This window comes from Salvelinus namaycush, chromosome 18, assembly GCF_016432855.1.
Source record: "Salvelinus namaycush isolate Seneca chromosome 18, SaNama_1.0, whole genome shotgun sequence".
NCBI classification, from domain to species: Eukaryota; Metazoa; Chordata; class Actinopteri; order Salmoniformes; family Salmonidae; genus Salvelinus; species Salvelinus namaycush.
The window spans coordinates 37,524,422-37,543,224 of NC_052324.1; the positions used below are offsets into that span (position 1 = coordinate 37,524,422).

At 45.4% G+C, this 18,803-nt stretch overlaps 1 protein-coding gene across 1 annotated transcript in view; it reads right to left on the bottom strand.

Moving 5' to 3' along the window:
• Positions 1 to 18,803, bottom strand: part of LOC120063414 (sushi domain-containing protein 2-like) — a 43,838-nt gene that overhangs the window by 8,249 nt on the left and 16,786 nt on the right. The window contains exons 12-13 of the mRNA XM_039013781.1: positions 18,347 to 18,463; positions 17,582 to 17,758 (exon numbers count right to left, since the gene is read on the bottom strand). Of these exons, the coding sequence (XP_038869709.1) occupies positions 17,582 to 17,758; positions 18,347 to 18,463 (294 nt within the window). The remainder of the gene's footprint in view (positions 1 to 17,581; positions 17,759 to 18,346; positions 18,464 to 18,803) is intronic.

Consider the following 18,803-nt stretch of genomic DNA (forward strand, 5'->3'; position numbering starts at 1 on the left):
TGTATCTCTCAGTGTAGGACAATTGATCAATGTGTTACTTATCAATACAGCACAGGCAGAAGGAAACCAAGGAACTATATAATATGATTCGAAGAGGACTAGAAACACACACACACACACACACACACATACATACATACATACATACATACACGAAGACAGACAGACAGAAACACACACACACACACATACACGAAGACAGACAGAAACACATACACACGAAGACAGACAGACAGAAACACACACACACACAAACACACGAATACAGACAGACAGACAGAAACACACACACACAGCCATAGCATGCTCCCTGAAGTTTTCCAGTTAATCTCTCCATATGGTGGTTAGATCCACATCTAACCACCATATGTACTGGCCCTCAGATGCTGGAGCAGAGGCCTCCTGAGTCCCTCTACCAGGCCAGGCCCAAAACCTGGGGCACGGGTTGACAGGCGGCCCTGATAAAAGACCTGCCTGTGGGCCTGGAGGCTAGGAACACAGGGAGACTGGGAAGTCAGGTCTAACATTCCTCTGATCCTGGTTCAATAGCCTCAGGCAGATCATTACTTCACTACCCCCCCCACCCCCACCTAATCTCATAGTACGGCCCAAGGGAGCAATAGATGCATGCATCAGTGATCACACTGGACCATCACATTACCCCAGAGGGGGGGGGGGGGTCACAGGGTCACCACACAACATATGTACATGTAGGGTAATGGAGGGAAGAGGTTGAGAAGTTATAGCAGATGAGAAATAGGCTTTCACACAGACATAACCCTACTTTATGGTTAGGTGGATGTCACCAAAAAAAGTGGAAAACTGATTTGATCTTCTTGTTTATCTGTTGAAAACCACATTGATCCAAGGAACACCTTTTTAGATGCCCAGTAGCTTTTTCCATTAGAAAGTATTACTGCACTTTAAATCCCATCCTGGATTCAAGTAAAGCTATCTGACAGAACCAGACTACAGATCCAAGTTGTCTGAATGAATAACAGTTCTGCTGCAGTATTTCATGTGAAAGTCTGGGGAGAAAAGCAAGGATATAAACTAATAAACTAATCTCTCTTACAGCCTATTGTACACATGCAAACACACAACCCATCCTCTATTTGAGATATCACCCATCCTCTATTTGAGATATCACCCATCCTCTATTTGAGATATCACCCATCCTCCAGTAGATATCATACCACCCATCCTCCAGTAGATATCATACCACCCATCCTCCAGTAGATATCATACCACCCATCCTCCAGTAGATATCATACCACCCATCCTCTATTAGATATCATATCACCCATCCTCTAGTAGATATCATACCACCCATCCTCCAGTAGATATAGTATCACCCATCCTCCAGTAGATATAGTATCACCCATCCTCTATTAGACATAGTATCACCCATCCTCTAGTATATATCATACCACCCATCCTCTATTAGATATCATACCACCCATCCTCTATTAGATATCATACCACCCATCCTCTAGTAGATATCATACCACCCATCCTCTAGTAGATATCATACCACCCATCCTCTAGTATATATCATACCACCCATCCTCTAGTATATATCATACCACCCATCCTCTAGTATATATCATACCACCCATCCTCTAGTAGATATCATACCACCCATCCTCTAGTAGATATCATACCACCCATCCTCTAGTAGATATCATACCACCCATCCTCTAGTAGATATCATACCACCCATCCTCTATTAGATATCATACCACCCATCCTCTATTAGATATCATACCACCCATCCTCTATTAGATATCATACCACCCATCCTCTATTAGATATCATACCACCCATCCTCTATTAGATATCATACCACCCATCCTCTTAGATATCATACCACCCATCCTCTAGTAGATATCATACCACCCATCCTCTATTAGATATCATACCACCCATCCTCCAGTAGATATCATACCACCCATCCTCTATTAGATATCATATCACCCATCCTCTATTAGATATCATATCACCCATCCTCCAGTAGATATCATACCACCCATCCTCTATTAGATATCATATCACCCATCCTCCAGTAGATATCATACCACCCATCCTCCAGTAGATATCATACCACCCATCCTCTATTAGATATCATTTCACCCATCCTCCAGTAGATATCATTTCACCCATCCTCCAGTAGATATCATACCACCCATCCTCTATTAGATATCATATCACCCATCCTCCAATAGATATCATACCACCCATCCTCTATTAGATATCATACCACCCATCCTCCAGTAGATATCATACCACCCATCCTCCAGTAGATATCATACCACCCATCCTCCAGTAGATATCATACCACCCATCCGCTAGTAGATATCATACCACCCATCCTCCAGTAGATATCATACCCCCATCCTCTAGTAGATATCATACCACCCATCCTCCAGTAGATATCATACCACCCATCCTCCAGTAGATATCATACCACCCATCCTCTAGTAGATATCATACCACCCATCCTCCAGTAGATATCATACCACCCATCCTCCAGTAGATATCATACCACCCATCCGCTAGTAGATATCATACCACCCATCCTCCAGTAGATATCATACCACCCATCCTCTAGTAGATATCATACCACCCATCCTCTAGTAGATATCATACCACCCATCCTCCAGTAGATATCATACCACCCATCCTCTAGTAGATATCATACCACCCATCCTCTAGTAGATATCATACCACCCATCCTCTATTTGATATCATACCACCCATCCTCTAGTAGATATCATACCACCCATCCTCTAGTAGATATCATACCACCCATCCTCTAGTAGATATCATATCACCCATCCTCTAGTAGATATCATATCACCCATCCTCTATTTGATCACTTTTTCAATTGTGACTTTTGTACTTTACACTTTCTCTTACTTGCTGTCTTTCAAACATATGCGTGTGTTTGTGGTACAGGACAGTCAAAACACACAGAAAGTGAGAGTGCCATTAAGCCGTTGTTTACAGCTAGCTAGTCTGTATGAGGGCTCTTAGAAGGCCAGTACAAGCTGATAACGGTGGAAGCCTGAGAGGCTGTGAGTTAAACCCACATAACATTACAGTCAACTGAATCAGTGGCACAGAGATCAAAAGAACTTTGTCACAGACAATCTGTGTACATACCAAATGGCACCCTATTCCCTATATAGTGCACTACTTTTGACCAGAGCCCTATTGACCCTTCCTTAAAAGTAGTGCACTAAACAAGAAATAGGGTGCCATTTGGGACGTATCCACAGCCATTCTATTTTTTCATTACTCTGCTTTAAAGTCAAGGAGAGTAACCTTCAAGTGTGCAGCGTCTTTCTTCACGCTCCGTTTCCCCACACAGTTTGTGTCAATAAGGAGAAAGGAAAACACCATCACATGGAGGTAAGGGGGATTTAAGAAGGTGTCTCTTTAGGATGCTGCAGTACCTCTATAACTCTCACTTTACCTCCCGAGTGGCGCAGCGGTCTAAAGCGCTGGATCTCTGTGCTAGAGGCGTCACTAGACACCCTGGTTCAAATCCAGGCTGTATCACAACCGGTCGTGATTGGGAGTCCCATAGGGCGCAGCACAAATGGCCCGGGTTTGGCCGGTGTAGGCCGTCATTGTAAATAAGAATTTGTTCTTAACTGACTTGCCTAGTTAAATAAAGGTTATAATAAAAAATATATAAAATAATAATATCATCACTGTCCCACCCACACATTCTCTCCCTCCACCCTTCCTCCTTAGGACACTCTCCTTCTCCACATGTCTTCTCTTCTCCCTTCCCCCCAAGGAGATAAGGAGCACTGTGATTCTATCTTTCACTCATTCCCCTGATGGATACATCACCTATGGCTGTGTTTTTACACGTCTGCAGATGCCATCCCAGTCCATCCTGCTATATCAGATCTCCAGTCCACTACCTACTCATCCGGACTGGAGTCTGTCCAAAAAGATGGATGGAGGGAGAGAGAGAGGGGGGAGACCTCTCTCTCTCCCTCCATGTCCCACAGCCCACTGTATGGTGAAACAGGGCTGTGATGTCACGAGGGTCTGTATTGAGAAACAAGGCTAAACGAATGCAAACTCATTCATAGTCTGACAATGATCAGAGGTTACGTGTCGAGGATGATGATCAGAGGTTACGTGTCGAGGATGATAAACAGAGGTTACGTGTCGAGGATGATAAACAGAGGTCACGTGTCGAGGATGATAAACAGAGGTCACGTGTCGAGGATGATAAACAGAGGTCACGTGTCGAGGATGATAAGAGGTTACGTGTCGAGGATGATAAGAGGTTACGTGTCGAGGATGATAAGAGGTTACGTGTCGAGGATGATAAGAGGTTACGTGTCGAGGATGATAAACAGAGGTTACGTGTCGAGGATGATAAACAGAGGTCACGTGTCGAGGATGATAAACAGAGGTCACGTGTCGAGGATGATAAGAGGTTACGTGTCGAGGATGATAAGAGGTTACGTGTCGAGGATGATAAGAGGTTACGTGTCGAGGATGATAAGAGGTTACGTGTCGAGGATGATAAACAGAGGTTACGTGTCGAGGATGATAAACAGAGGTCACGTGTCGAGGATGATAATCAGAGGTCACGTGTCGAGGATGATAAACAGAGGTCACGTGTCGAGGATGATAAACAGAGGTTACGTGTCGAGGATGATAAACAGAGGTTACGTGTCGAGGATGATAAACAGAGGTTACGTGTCGAGGATGATAAGAGGTTACGTGTCGAGGATGATAAGAGGTTACGTGTCGAGGATGATAAACAGAGGTTACGTGTCGAGGATGATAAACAGAGGTCACGTGTCGAGGATGATAATCAGAGGTCACGTGTCGAGGATGATAAACAGAGGTCACGTGTCGAGGATGATAAACAGAGGTTACGTGTCGAGGATGATAAACAGAGGTTACGTGTCGAGGATGATAAACAGAGGTTACGTGTCGAGGATGATAAGAGGTTACGTGTCGAGGATGATAAGAGGTTACGTGTCGAGGATGATAAACAGAGGTTACGTGTCGAGGATGATAAACAGAGGTCACGTGTCGAGGATGATAATCAGAGGTCACGTGTCGAGGATGATAAACAGAGGTCACGTGTCGAGGATGATAAACAGAGGTTACGTGTCGAGGATGATAAACAGAGGTTACGTGTCGAGGATGATAAACAGAGGTTACGTGTCGAGGATGATAAACAGAGGTTACGTGTCGAGGATGATAAACAGAGGTTACGTGTCGAGGATGATAAGAGGTTACGTGTCGAGGATGATAAGAGGTTACGTGTCGAGGATGATAAGAGGTTACGTGTCGAGGATGATAAGAGGTTACGTGTCGAGGATGATAAGAGGTTACGTGTCGAGGATGATAAACGGTTACGTGTCGAGGATGATAAACAGAGGTCACGTGTCGAGGATGATAAACAGAGGTTACGTGTCGAGGATGATAAACAGAGGTTACGTGTCGAGGATGATAATCAGAGGTTACGTGTCGAGGATGATAAGAGGTTACGTGTCGAGGATGATAAGAGGTTACGTGTCGAGGATGATAAGAGGTTACGTGTCGAGGATGATAATCAGAGGTTACGTGTCGAGGATGATAAGAGGTTACGTGTCGAGGATGATAAACAGAGGTTACGTATCGAGGATGATAAACAGAGGTTACGTGTCGAGGATGATAAACAGAGGTTACGTGTCGAGGATGATAAACAGAGGTTACGTGTCGAGGATGATAAACAGAGGTTACGTGTCGAGGATGATAAACAGAGGTTACGTGTCGAGGATGATAATCAGAGGTTACGTGTCGAGGATGATAATCAGAGGTTACGTGTCGAGGATGATAAACAGAGGTTACGTGTCGAGGATGATTAAACAGAGGTTACGTGTCGAGGATGATAAACAGAGGTTACGTGTCGAGGATGATAAACAGAGGTCACGTGTCGAGGATGATAATCAGAGGTTACGTGTCGAGGATGATAAACAGAGGTTACGTGTCGAGGATGATAATCAGAGGTTACGTGTCGAGGATGATAATCAGAGGTTACGTGTCGAGGATGATAAACAGAGGTTACGTGTCGAGGATGATAAACAGAGGTTACGTGTCGAGGATGACAATCAGAGGTTACGTGTCGAGGATGATAATCAGAGGTTACGTGTCGAGGATGATAAACAGAGGTTACGTGTCGAGGATGATAATCAGAGGTTACGTGTCGAGGATGATACACAGAGGTTACGTGTCGAGGATGATAAACAGAGGTTACGTGTCGAGGATGATAAACAGAGGTTACGTGTCGAGGATGATAATCAGAGGTTACGTGTCGAGGATGATAATCAGAGGTTACGTGTCGAGGATGATAAACAGAGGTTACGTGTCGAGGATGATAATCAGAGGTTACGTGTCGAGGATGATACACAGAGGTTACGTGTCGAGGATGATACACAGAGGTTACGTGTCGAGGATGATAATCAGAGGTCACGTGTCGAGGATGATACACAGAGGTTACGTGTCGAGGATGATAATCAGAGGTTACGTGTCGAGGATGATAAACAGAGGTTACGTGTCGAGGATGATAAACAGAGGTTACGTGTCGAGGATGATAAACAGAGGTTACGTGTCGAGGATGATAAACAGAGGTCACGTGTCGAGGATGATAAACAGAGGTCACGTGTCGAGGATGATAAACAGAGGTCACGTGTCGAGGATGATAAACAGAGGTTACGTGTCGAGGATGATAAACAGAGGTTACGTGTCGAGGATGATAAACAGAGGTTACGTGTCGAGGATGATAATCAGAGGTTACGTGTCGAGGATGATAATCAGAGGTTACGTGTCGAGGATGATAAACAGAGGTTACGTGTCGAGGATGATATACAGAGGTTACGTGTCGAGGATGATTAAACAGAGGTTACGTGTCGAGGATGATAAACAGAGGTTACGTGTCGAGGATGATTAAACAGAGGTTACGTGTCGAGGATGATAAACAGAGGTTACGTGTCGAGGATGATAAACAGAGGTTACGTGTCGAGGATGATAAACAGAGGTTACGTGTCGAGGATGATAAACAGAGGTTACGTGTCGAGGATGATAAACAGAGGTTACGTGTCGAGGATGATAATCAGAGGTTACGTGTCGAGGATGATAAACAGAGGTTACGTGTCGAGGATGATAATCAGAGGTTACGTGTCGAGGATGATAAACAGAGGTTACGTGTCGAGGATGATAAACAGAGGTTACGTGTCGAGGATGATAATCAGAGGTTACGTGTTGAGGATGATAAACAGAGGTTACGTGTCGAGGATGATAAACAGAGGTTACGTGTATGCAGAATGTGTTTACACACCATCACACCAAGTATTCACTGTTTCATACTGCATTCAGTGCATTCGGAAAGTATTCAGACCCCTTGACTTTTTCTAAAAAAAAATTACGTTACAGCCTTATTCTAAAAATGATTAAATTGTTTTTTTCCCCACCTCAATCTACACACAAAACCCCATAATGACAAAGCAAAATAACTGAAATATCACATTTACATAGGTATTCAGGCTCTTTACTCAGTACTTTGTTGAAGCACCCTTGGCAGCGATTACAGCCTAGAGTCTTCTTGGGTATGACGCTACAAGCTTGGCACACCTGTATTTGGGGAGTTTCTCCCATTCTTCTCTGCAGATCCTCTCAAGCTCTGTCAGGTTGGATGGGGAGTGTCGCTGCTCAGCCATTTTCAGGTCTCTCCAGAGATATTCGATCGGGTTCAAGTCCGGGCTCTGGCTGGGCCACTCAAGGACATTTTGAGACTTGTCCCGAAGCCATTCCTGCGTTGTCTTGGCTGTGTGCTTAGAGTCGAAGGCCTGTTGGAAGGTGAACCTTCTCCCCAGGCTGAGGTCCTGAGTGCTCTGGAGCATGTTTTTATCAAGGATCTCTTTGCTTCGTTCATCTATCCCTTGATCCTGACTAGCCTCCCAGTCCCTGCCACTGAAAAATATCCCCACAGCATGATGCTGCCCCCACCATGCTTCACCGTAGGGATGGTGCCAGGTTTTCTCAAGACGTGACGCTTGACATTCAGGTCAAAGAGTTGAATCTTGGTTTCATCAGGCCAGAGAATCTTGTTTCTCATGGTCTGAGAGTCTTTAGGCGCCTTTTGGCAAACTCCAAGCGGTCGGTCATGTGCCTTTTACTCAGGAGTGGCTTCTGTCTGGCCCCTCTACCATAGAGGCCTGATTGATGGAGTGCTGCAGAGATGGTTGTCCTTCTGGAAGGTTCTCCCATCTCCACAAAGGAACTATGGCGCGCTGTCAGAGTGAGCATCGGGTTCATGGTCACCTCCCTGACCAAGGCCCTTCTCCCCCGATTGCTCAGTTTGGCCGGGCGGCCAGCTCTAGGAAGAGTCTTGGTGTATCCAAAATTCTTCCATTTAAGAATGATGGAGGCCACTGTGTTCTTGGGGACCTTCAATGTTGCAGACATTTTTTGATACCCTTCCCCAGAACTGTGCCTCAACACAATGTTGTCTCAGAGCTTTACGGACAATTCATTCAACCTCATGGCTTGGTTTTTGCTCTGACATGCACTGTCAACTGTGGGACCTTATATAGACAGATGTGTGGCTTTCCAAATCATGTCCAATCAACTGAATTTACCACAGGTGGACTCCTAATCAAGTTGTAGAAACATCTCAAGGATGACCCATGAAAACAGGATGCACCTGAGCTCAATTTCAGTTTTAATACATTAATACAAAAAAATTAAAAACCTGTTTTCGCTTTGTCATTATTGGATATTGTGTGTAGATGGATGAGGGGGAAAAATTATTTAATACATTTTAGAATAAGGCTGTAACGTAACAAAATGTGGAAAAAGAGAAGGAGTCTGAATACATTCTGAACGAAATAAATTGATATTGATATCTAAAGCGCATATCTAAATATGAGTTACTTTCTGTAGCGGTGACTGAGTTCATCAGCATCCTCCATCATGGGTTTATTATAAGTTCACAGCACTTTAGATTTCAGAGGAGGACTTGACTGTCAAAATCTGAGGAGAAATACTGCAAATAAATATGAACAAGTATAAATAATACCTGCCCTGTAATATGGAAATGGTGTGTGTTTGTTTCTCAACTCTGCTCTGATCCAGCACACAAGCTCCCTCAGGTCTTTGTGACCGAGAGAGAGAGAGAGATGCAGATGAGAAAGAATATGAAGAAAGAAAAAGAGAAGAAGTGAAGATAGAGAGCCACTTTAATCACAATAGATTGTTTACTCTGAGGTCCCAGACAGGGACCTTGTTCATTCAGGAAGGCTCCCTTACAGAGACAGTGGTGCAGAGGGACATGACAGGTTTAAATGTCTTGCACTGTGATGGCATTTCAAGTTCCTCCTCTCTATACAACCTGCTTCTTCAATTCCGACACACACTCTCTTTCTCTCTCTCTTTGTCTACATTGACATTTGAGTCATTTAGCAGACGCTCTTATCCAGAGCGACTTACAGGAGCAATTAGGGTTAAGGTGCCTTGCTCAAGGGCACAGGCAGATTTTTCACCTAGTCGGCTCGGGATTCGAACCAGCAACCTTTCATTTACTGGCCCAACGCTCTTAACCACTAAGCTACCTGCCGCCAGTCTCTCGCACTTTCTGCACTGTGCCTTGTTGCCATAGGGAAATAAACAGACAATACTTTTATTCATTGTTTTATTTCCTCTGCCTTTTTCAGTCAGCATCTCTACCTTTCTCTCTCTCTCTTTTCATCTGTCCTCTGCTGCTGTCTTTTCGACTTTAATCATCTCCTCCGCTCTTCCTCTGAGCGTGACTTGACCCAGCCTAATTCTACAACTTGATGATTCTTTCTCCCGAGTCCTTTTTGAAGTTACGAAAGGGACTTTCTCTCTCACCCTTCCACTGCGTGACTCTCATCTCCCACGCCGAAGAACATTACAATGGATTAGCAGAATAAATTACCCCCTGATAAAGGTAATTTATCATACACAGAACCGGGTTCAAATACTATTTCCAATCAATCAAATAGTTTATCTGTGGTTTATTGAGTTTGTCTGGCGCTATGAAAAACATGGAATTCCCAAAACGGCAAACCCCGCCCATCTAGCGCTCAAAGTAAATTAAAGATTCGTTAAAAAAAAATATATATATATATATACATTTTTTCCCCCTTTTTCATGACTACGATCTTGTCTCATCGCTGCAACTCCCCAACGGGCTCGGGAGAAGCGAACGTCGAGTCATGCGTCCCCTGAAACATGACGCGCCAAGCTGCGCTTCTTAACACTCGCTCGCTTAACCCGGAAGCCAGCTGCACCAACTGATGACTGAAGTCAGCCTGTAGGTGCCCAGCCCGCCACAAGGAGTCGCTACAGAGCAATGAGCCAAGTAAAGCCCCCCTAAAACCCTCCCTTAACCCGGATGATGCTGGACCAATTGTGCGCCCCCCCCTACGGTACTCCCAGTCACGGCCGGTTGTGACAGAGCCTGGTGCAGTGCCTCAGACCGCTGCACCACTTGGGAGGCCGTATATATATATGAAAGATTTCAAATAGTATCTGCTCCAGCGGAGGCTGGTGGGAAGAGCTGTAGGAGGACGGGCTCATTGTAATGGCTGGAATAGATTCAATGGAATGGTATCAAACACATCAAACATATGGAAACCACACTTTTGACTCGTTAATTTATTCCATCTCAACCATTACAATGAGCCCATACTCCTATAGCGCATCCCACCAGCCTCCACTGACCTGCTCATACAGTAGATGTACATGACGAGGTACAGCGCCAATGAATTATAATTAGGGACTGGCGGAGCTCCAGTTCTGGTGACAGAGAAATGTTGATCTATAATCTCCTTTGACAGAGAGAACTGTGTGTCACCTCGCCTGTCACATCAAATCACATTTTTATTGTCACGTGTCGTAAACAACAGTGAAATGCTTACTAATGCCTCCTTTTCCAACAATGCAAAATACAATAAAAGTTCAAAAGTATAATAATTATTATTATTTGGGAGAAAAAAAATTAACACCAGGATTAAATACACAATACACAATACACTTTTGTTATTGACCAAATACTTATTTTCCACCATTTTCCACCATAATTTGCAAATAAATTCATAAAAAATCCTACAATGTGATTTTCTGGATTTTTTTTCCTGATTTTGTCTGTCATAGTTGAAGTGTACCTATGATGAAAAGTACAGGCCTCTCTCATCTTTTTAAGAGGGAGAACTTGCACAATTGGTGGCTGACTAAATACTTTTTTGCCCCACTGTACATAAAGCAACTAGACACATCAGTGTCACCATTGAAGCCAGACCAGGGTCCAAATAGTATTTGAAATCTTTCAAATAGCATAAAAATACTTTGACCATACGATGCTGGGTAAAGAGGACACACTGGATGTGGAGGCCTCTGTTCTCCTGTATCACCCTGCCATTACCTTTCCTACAGCTAACTACTCTTAACTGGATGTTTATGCTACTCTAGACCTGCCGTAGTGACTCAAACAGGCTGAGGAGAACACAGACAAAGCATTTCCTGTCTCTACTGTCACCGTTTAGTGTTTATGTCATCTCCCCATGGGCAGATGCTACGTGTTGACTGAGAGAATCTGCCAGGACTGAATGGGATGAGTGAGATCCCAGCAGCATTAGTTCCGGTTTTGTGGGCTTTAGTCATTGGTTATTTGGACGTATGAGGATTGGGGAAAGACGGTGCTAGACTGCTTCAACTCGACTGGTTTGGCTGAGAGTTTCGTTTTGCGTCGGTGGAGACTCTCAATGTCTAACACGTATGAACCCAGAAGTTAATCACGCAGCTGAACAAATGACATGAGAGATTCTCCTCTGGGTTAACAGAGATGAGTGTTTATGGGACATGGATAGGAGTCCTATAGGATGGGACATAAGTAACTGGTTGAGTCCCAAATGGCAACCTATTCCCTAAATAAGTGGGGTAGCACACATTTCAGAAGTTGTTTGGAGTGTGTGTGTGTGTGTTAGTGATGCGCGGGTCAGCTGTTTGTTCACCCGCACACAATTGCTTATAACCCATCAGAAACCACCGACTATATGTGAAAGTGAAAGTCTGAGGCCCTCAACCCGACCTGCTTCTCTTCTGTTATTACTTTATGAGAGAGAGAAAGAAAGAGAGAGAAAGAAATGCAAGTGTTTGGACATCTGTATACTTGGACGGCCTTGTGGGAAAGGCATTCTTTGACAAACCGCTCAAACACTGTGTTAGTGTTATAATGGTGTCCTCTCTCACCACCAGGCAGTGTATTGGGAACCAGGCCCTGAAACACTGTGTTAGTCTTATAATGGTGTCCTCTCTCACCACCAGGCAGTGTATTGGGAACCAGGCCCTGAAACACTGTGTTAGTGTTATAATGGTGTCCTCTCTCACCACCAGGCAGTGTATTGGGAACCAGGCCCTGAAACACTGTGTTAGTGTTATAATGGTGTCCTCTCTCACCATCAGGCAGTGTATTGGGAACCAGGCCCTGAAACACTGTGTTAATGTTATAATGGTGTCCTCTCTCACCACCAGGCAGTGTATTGGGAACCAGGCCCTGAAACACTGTGTTAGTGTTATAATGGTGTCCTCTCTCACCACCAGGCAGTGTATTGGGAACCAGGCCCTGAAACACTGTGTTAATGTTATAATGGTGTCCTCTCTCACCACCAGGCAGTGTATTGGGAACCAGGCCCTGAAACACTGTGTTAGTGTTATAATGGTGTCCTCTCTCACCACCAGGCAGTGTATTGGGAACCAGGCCCTGAAACACTGTGTTAATGTTATAATGGTGTCCTCTCTCACCACCAGGCAGTGTATTGGGAACCAGGCCCTGGAACACTGTGTTAATACTATAATGGTGTCCTCTCACCACCAGGCAGTGTATGACCAAATACAAACAGTGTAGCTATTCCCTCAGCAAGGCAATCAAACAAGATAAGCGTCAGTATAGAGACAAAGTAGAGTCGCAATTCAACGGCTCAGACACGGGAGGTATGTGGAAGGGTCTACAGTCAATCACGGACTACAAAAAGAAAACCAGCCCCGTCACGGACACCGACATCTTGCTCCCAGACAAACTAAATAACTTCTTTGCACGCTTTGAGGACAATACAGTGCCACCAACACGGCCGCTACCAAAACCTGCGGGCTCTCCTTCACTGCAGCCAACGTGAGTAAAACATTTAATCGTGTTAACCCTCGTAAGGCTGCAGGCCCAGACAGCATCCCCAGCCACGTCCTCAGAGCATGCGCAGATCAGCTGGCTGGTGTGTTTACGGACATATTCAATCAATCCTTATCCCAGTCTGCTGTTCCCACATGCTTCAAGAGGGCCACCATTGTTCCTGTTCCCAAGAAAGCTAAGGTAACTGAGCTAAACGACAATCGCCTCGTAGCACTCACTTCTGTCATCATGAAGTGCTTTGAGAGACTAGTCAAGGGCCATATCACCTCCACCCTACCTGACACCCTAGACCCACTCCAATTTGCTTACCGCCCCAATAGTTCCACAGACGACGCAATCGCAACCACACTGCACACTGCCCTAACCCATCTGGACAAGCGGAATACCTATGTGAGAATGCTGTTCATCAACTACAGCTCAGCATTTAACACCATAGTACCCTCCAAACTCGTCATCAAGCTCGAGACCCTGGGTCTCGACCCCGCCCTGTGCAACTGGGTCCTGGACTTCCTGACGGCCGCCCCATGGTGGTGAGGGTAGGAAACAACATCTCCACCCCGCTGATCCTCAACACTGGGGCCCCACAAGGGTGCGTTCTCAGCCCTCTCCTGTACTCCCTGTTCACCCATGACTGCGTGGCCATGCACGCCTCCAACTCAAACATCAAGTTTGCAGACGACACTACAGTGGTAGGCTTGATTACCAACAACGACGAGACGACCTACAGGGAGGAGGTGAGGGCCCTCGGAGTGTGGTGTCAGGAAAATAACCTCACACTCAATGTCAACAAAACAAAGGAGATGATCGTGGACTTCAGGAAACAGCAGAGGGAGCAGCCCCCTATCCACATCGACGGGACAGTAGTGGAGAAGGTGGAAAGTTTTATGTTCCTCGGTGTACACATCAGACAAACTGAAATGGTTCACCCACACAGACAGCGTGGTGAAGAAGGCGCAGCAGTGCCTCTTCAACCTCAGGAGGCTGAATAAATTTGGCTTGTCACCTAAAACCCTCACAAACATTTACAGATGCACAATTGAGAGCATCCTGTCGGGCTGTATCACCGCCTGGCATGGCAACTGCTTGGCCCACAGCCATAAGGCTCTCCAGAGGGTAGTGAGGTCTGCACAACGCATCACCGGGGGCAAACTACCTGCCCTCCAGGACACCTACACCAACTGATGTCACAGGAAGGCCAAAAAGATCATCAAGGACAACAACCACCCGAGCCACTGCCTGTTCACCCAACTATCATCCAGAAGGCGAGGTCAGTACAGGTGCATCAAAGCTGGGACCGAGAGACTGAAAAACAGCTTATATCTCAAGGCCATCAGACTGTTAAACAGCCATCACTAACATTGAGTCGCTGCTGCCAACATACTGACTCAAATCTCTAGCCACTTTAATAATAAAAAATTGGATGTAATAAATGTATCACTAGCCACTTTAAACTATGACACTTTATATAATGTTTACATACCCTACATTACTCATCTCATATGTATATACTGTACTCTATACCATCTACTGCATCTTGCCTATGCCGTTCGACCATCGCTCATCCATATATATTTTTATGTACATATTCTTTATCCCTTTACACTTGTGTGTATAAGGTAGTTGTTGTGAAATTGTTAGATTGCTTGTTAGAAATTACTGCATGGTCGGAACTAGAAGCACAAGCATTTCGCTACACTCGTATTAACATCTGCTAGCCATGTGTATGTGACAAATAAAATTTGACTTGATTTGGGAACCAGGCCCTGAAACACTGTGTTAGTGTTATAATGGTGTCCTCTCTCACCATCAGGCAGTGTATTGGGAACCAGGCCCTGAAACACTGTGTTAGTGTTATAATGGTGTCCTCTCTCACCATCAGGCAGTGTATTGGGAACCAGGCCCTGAAACACTGTGTTAGTGTTATAATGGTGTCCTCTCTCACCATCAGGCAGTGTATTGGGAACCAGGCCCTGAAACACTGTGTTAGTGTTATAATGGTGTCCTCTCTCACCATCAGGCAGTGTATTGGGAACCAGGCCCTGAAACACTGTGTTAATGTTATAATGGTGTCCTCTCTCACCATCAGGCAGTGTATTGGGAACCAGGCCCTGAAACATTGTGTTAATATTATAATGGTGTCCTCTCTCACCACCAGGCAGTGTATTGGGAACCAGGCCCTGAAACAATGTGTTAATATTATAATGGTGTCCTCTCTCACCACCAGGCAGTGTATTAGGAACCAGTGTGTTTCAGTGTCACTGTCAGCAACAAGTACTCATGATAAGACTAATGACTTGTTACCAAGAGTTCTCTCCCATTTCTTGTGTACTGCTAGATCACAGTGAAGTTTGTCTTGACTTATGGTTATGCACTAACTAAGGCCTGGAGTTGTTCCCCGACTACGTGGCCTGACCAGGAATAACTCAATGCCCCAGTTACTGCAACTCAGGTTAAAACTACTGGCCCTAGTAAAAACATCACCAACGTATACTGTTACAGTATACTTCACTAGAGCATGACAACAAGATACCATACACCAGTTGTTGTAGTATGTCTGTAATAATATAATACCCAGAAATGTCATCGTAAGACTAATAGAAACACATTGACCGGAGGAGGAGGTGACGTCAGGCTCTGCTCCTTCTATTCTATCCAGCTGTGATGCGCTGAGCCAAAGTAGTGCACTACATAGGGAATAGTGTGCCATTTCAGACACACACACACTACAGCCACATGAACAAGGAAGGGGGTGAAGTCAGGTTGGTTTCTATTTTATCCAGCTGTGACCCAGTCAGGGAGTCAATATGTGTGTTTCCCCGTCCAGATCTAATACCTATCCAGCTGTGACCCAGTCAGGGAGTCAATATGTGTGTTTCCCCGTCCAGATCTAATACCTATCCAGCTGTGACCCAGTCAGGGAGTCAATATGTGTGTTTCCCCGTCCAGATCTGATATGAAATCCATCAACATCCAGCATAATCAGATAGCTATCAGAAGGAAGTCTCTGCTAGCGGACTAATGAAAAGAGGATGAGAGAAGACTGATAGTCTGAGAATGGAGCAGATGGAGGGGCTGGGCTGTTGTAGCCTTCAGGGGGTGAGACTGAGACAAGTGGACAACTTGCTTCTCCACCAGACGGGGACTGGGATTTCTCCAGGAAAACACTGCCATCTGCCGGCAATGATAGAGCACTACAACGAAAGTCTCAGTCAGTGGAACTGCTCTCAGCCAAGGCTCGCTTTCTGTTACTGGCTGCAACAAAGCATTCTGGAAACACAGGTGGTTCCCATTCACAAACAGACAGAGAGAGAGGGAAGAGAGAGAGAGGGGGAGGGGTGAGAGAAAGAGAGAGGGGGAAGAGGAGAGAGAGAGAGGGGGAAGAGGAGAGAGAGAGGGGGAAGAGGAGAGAGAGAGAGGGGGAAGAGGAGAGAGAGAGGGGGAAGAGGAGAGAGAGAGAGAGGGGGCAGAGGGGAGAGAGAGAGGGGGGGCAGAGGGGAGAGAGAGAGAGGGGGGAGAGGGGAGAGAGAGAGAGGGGGAAGAGGGGAGAGAGAGAGGGGGAAGAGGGGAGAGAGAGAGAGAGATGAGAGGGGGGGAGGGAAGAGGGGAGAGAGAGAGAGAGAGAGAGAGAGAGAGAGAGAGAGAGAGAGAGAGAGAGAGAGAGAGAGAGAGAGAGAGAGGGAAGAGGGGAGAGAGAGAGAGGGGAGGGGGGAGGGGAGAGAGAGAGAGAGAAGAGGGGAGAGAGAGAGAGAAGAGGGGAGAGAGAGAGGGGGAAGAGGGGAGAGAGAGAGAGAGGGGGGGGGGGGGAGAGGGGAGAGAGAGAGAGGGGGAAGAGGGGAGAGAGGCCAAGCCAAAGCCTTTCGTGCTTCAGCTCTAATGGACTAATATCTTTTTGTGTTGGTATGTCTGGGCAACTAGCTCAGAGCACAAACCACGGTTGCTGGAATCTCTGCTTCTAATGAGTCACGCTAAATGGGATTTTCAAAGTTGCTCTGTTTCTCATTTGAGGACCATCATTGCACAAAACCAAGTTAGCCCATTGAGACAACTAAGATAGCCCATTGAGAGGTAGGTTAAAGGTCATGTTGCCCTTCTTTAGGCTGGCCGCAGGGCACATTTAGACCCTGGCAGATGGGTGACAGTTAAAGGTTAAAGGTTAGGCTTGGTAGTTAGAACATGTGTGTGGTTAGAAAGAGTTGGACTTCCATCCTGCTGTCTAGCATGACCACACGGTGATATAACCTATGACTATAGACCTACCAGTACCACATATTACAAGTGTGCCAATTTTCATGCTTCTAAATGAAAATGAAACATTTTCAAAAATGTATCTACTGGACTATAGGGACCTACCAGAGATACAGGAGGCTTCCTCTCCAGTCCACTCTCCGCTGGGTAGACAGGTGCGTTCTGGTGATCCATACAGAACGTAGCCACTGTTACAGGTGAAGCTCACTGTCGAACCCTCTAGGTAGCGTGTACCTATCTTCTCACCGTACCTCGGAGAGGCCAGCCACCCACAGGACACCACTAAGGAATATAAGGATGTTATCTACTAATAAAAGTATTGATTACGTTGATAAATCAATCATTTGTATATGTCAAACCACTCAAAACAGCTTATTAATATATACGGGATCATTTTCCCAGCTCCGATCCTCCAGTACCCCCAACAGAATATATTTTTGTTGTGACCTGGGACAAAAACACCTGATTCAACGTCTTGATGATTAGTTGACAACTCAAGGACCGGAGTCGGGAAACACTGACCTGGAATATAAGCCTATGTACAAAGTAATGACACAGAACCATACTATCCACTGTGGTTAAGTACAGGGCTGTAGCAACACGCTATACGTCTTGAGAAGCTACTGTAACTTACTCAGCACTTTGCTTTGGGAAAAACGTGTTGTAACTTGCATTAGTCAACACACATACACAGTAAAGTCCTGCTTACACATGGTATTCAAGAAGTAGGTTAACAATTAAGATCATACAGGTTATGTTCACCTCACTGTAGTCTAAGGTCTTGGGGTTAATGAGTAGACTTTACTAACTCCATAAACGTCCATTTCACAACTCATGTCAATGACAGAGAGGTGACTCCTGTATACATACCAGCCTCCAGGTCCTGCATGAGTGTCTGGTGACTTTTGAAGGACAGGAGTGTGGCGTTACCCACAACCAGACTACGGGTGCTCAGGGTGTCGTACTTGCAGAACTGGGCCCCCTCACCTATATAAAAGATAAAAAATGTACAATTGCATTTAATTAAATGCTATTGTACGTTTGACTGTTGTTGAATGTCATATCATAAAAGGTATGGTAACTTCCCACATGTCAACATATAGGGCTCGGGGCAGAAGTAGTACATCATAAAGAGAACAGGCTACCGTTTGGAAAGCAGTCTGTATGATATGTTTTAAAGAAAGAACTCCGGTGGACTGAGTGGTCCAACGGTTAGTACCGGGGACACCTTCACATTGCACACATGTACACCTTATCCTTGTCCCGTCGTGCACTTGCAACTCCTGTGGCGGGCCGGGCATAATGCACGCTGAACAGGTCGCCAGGT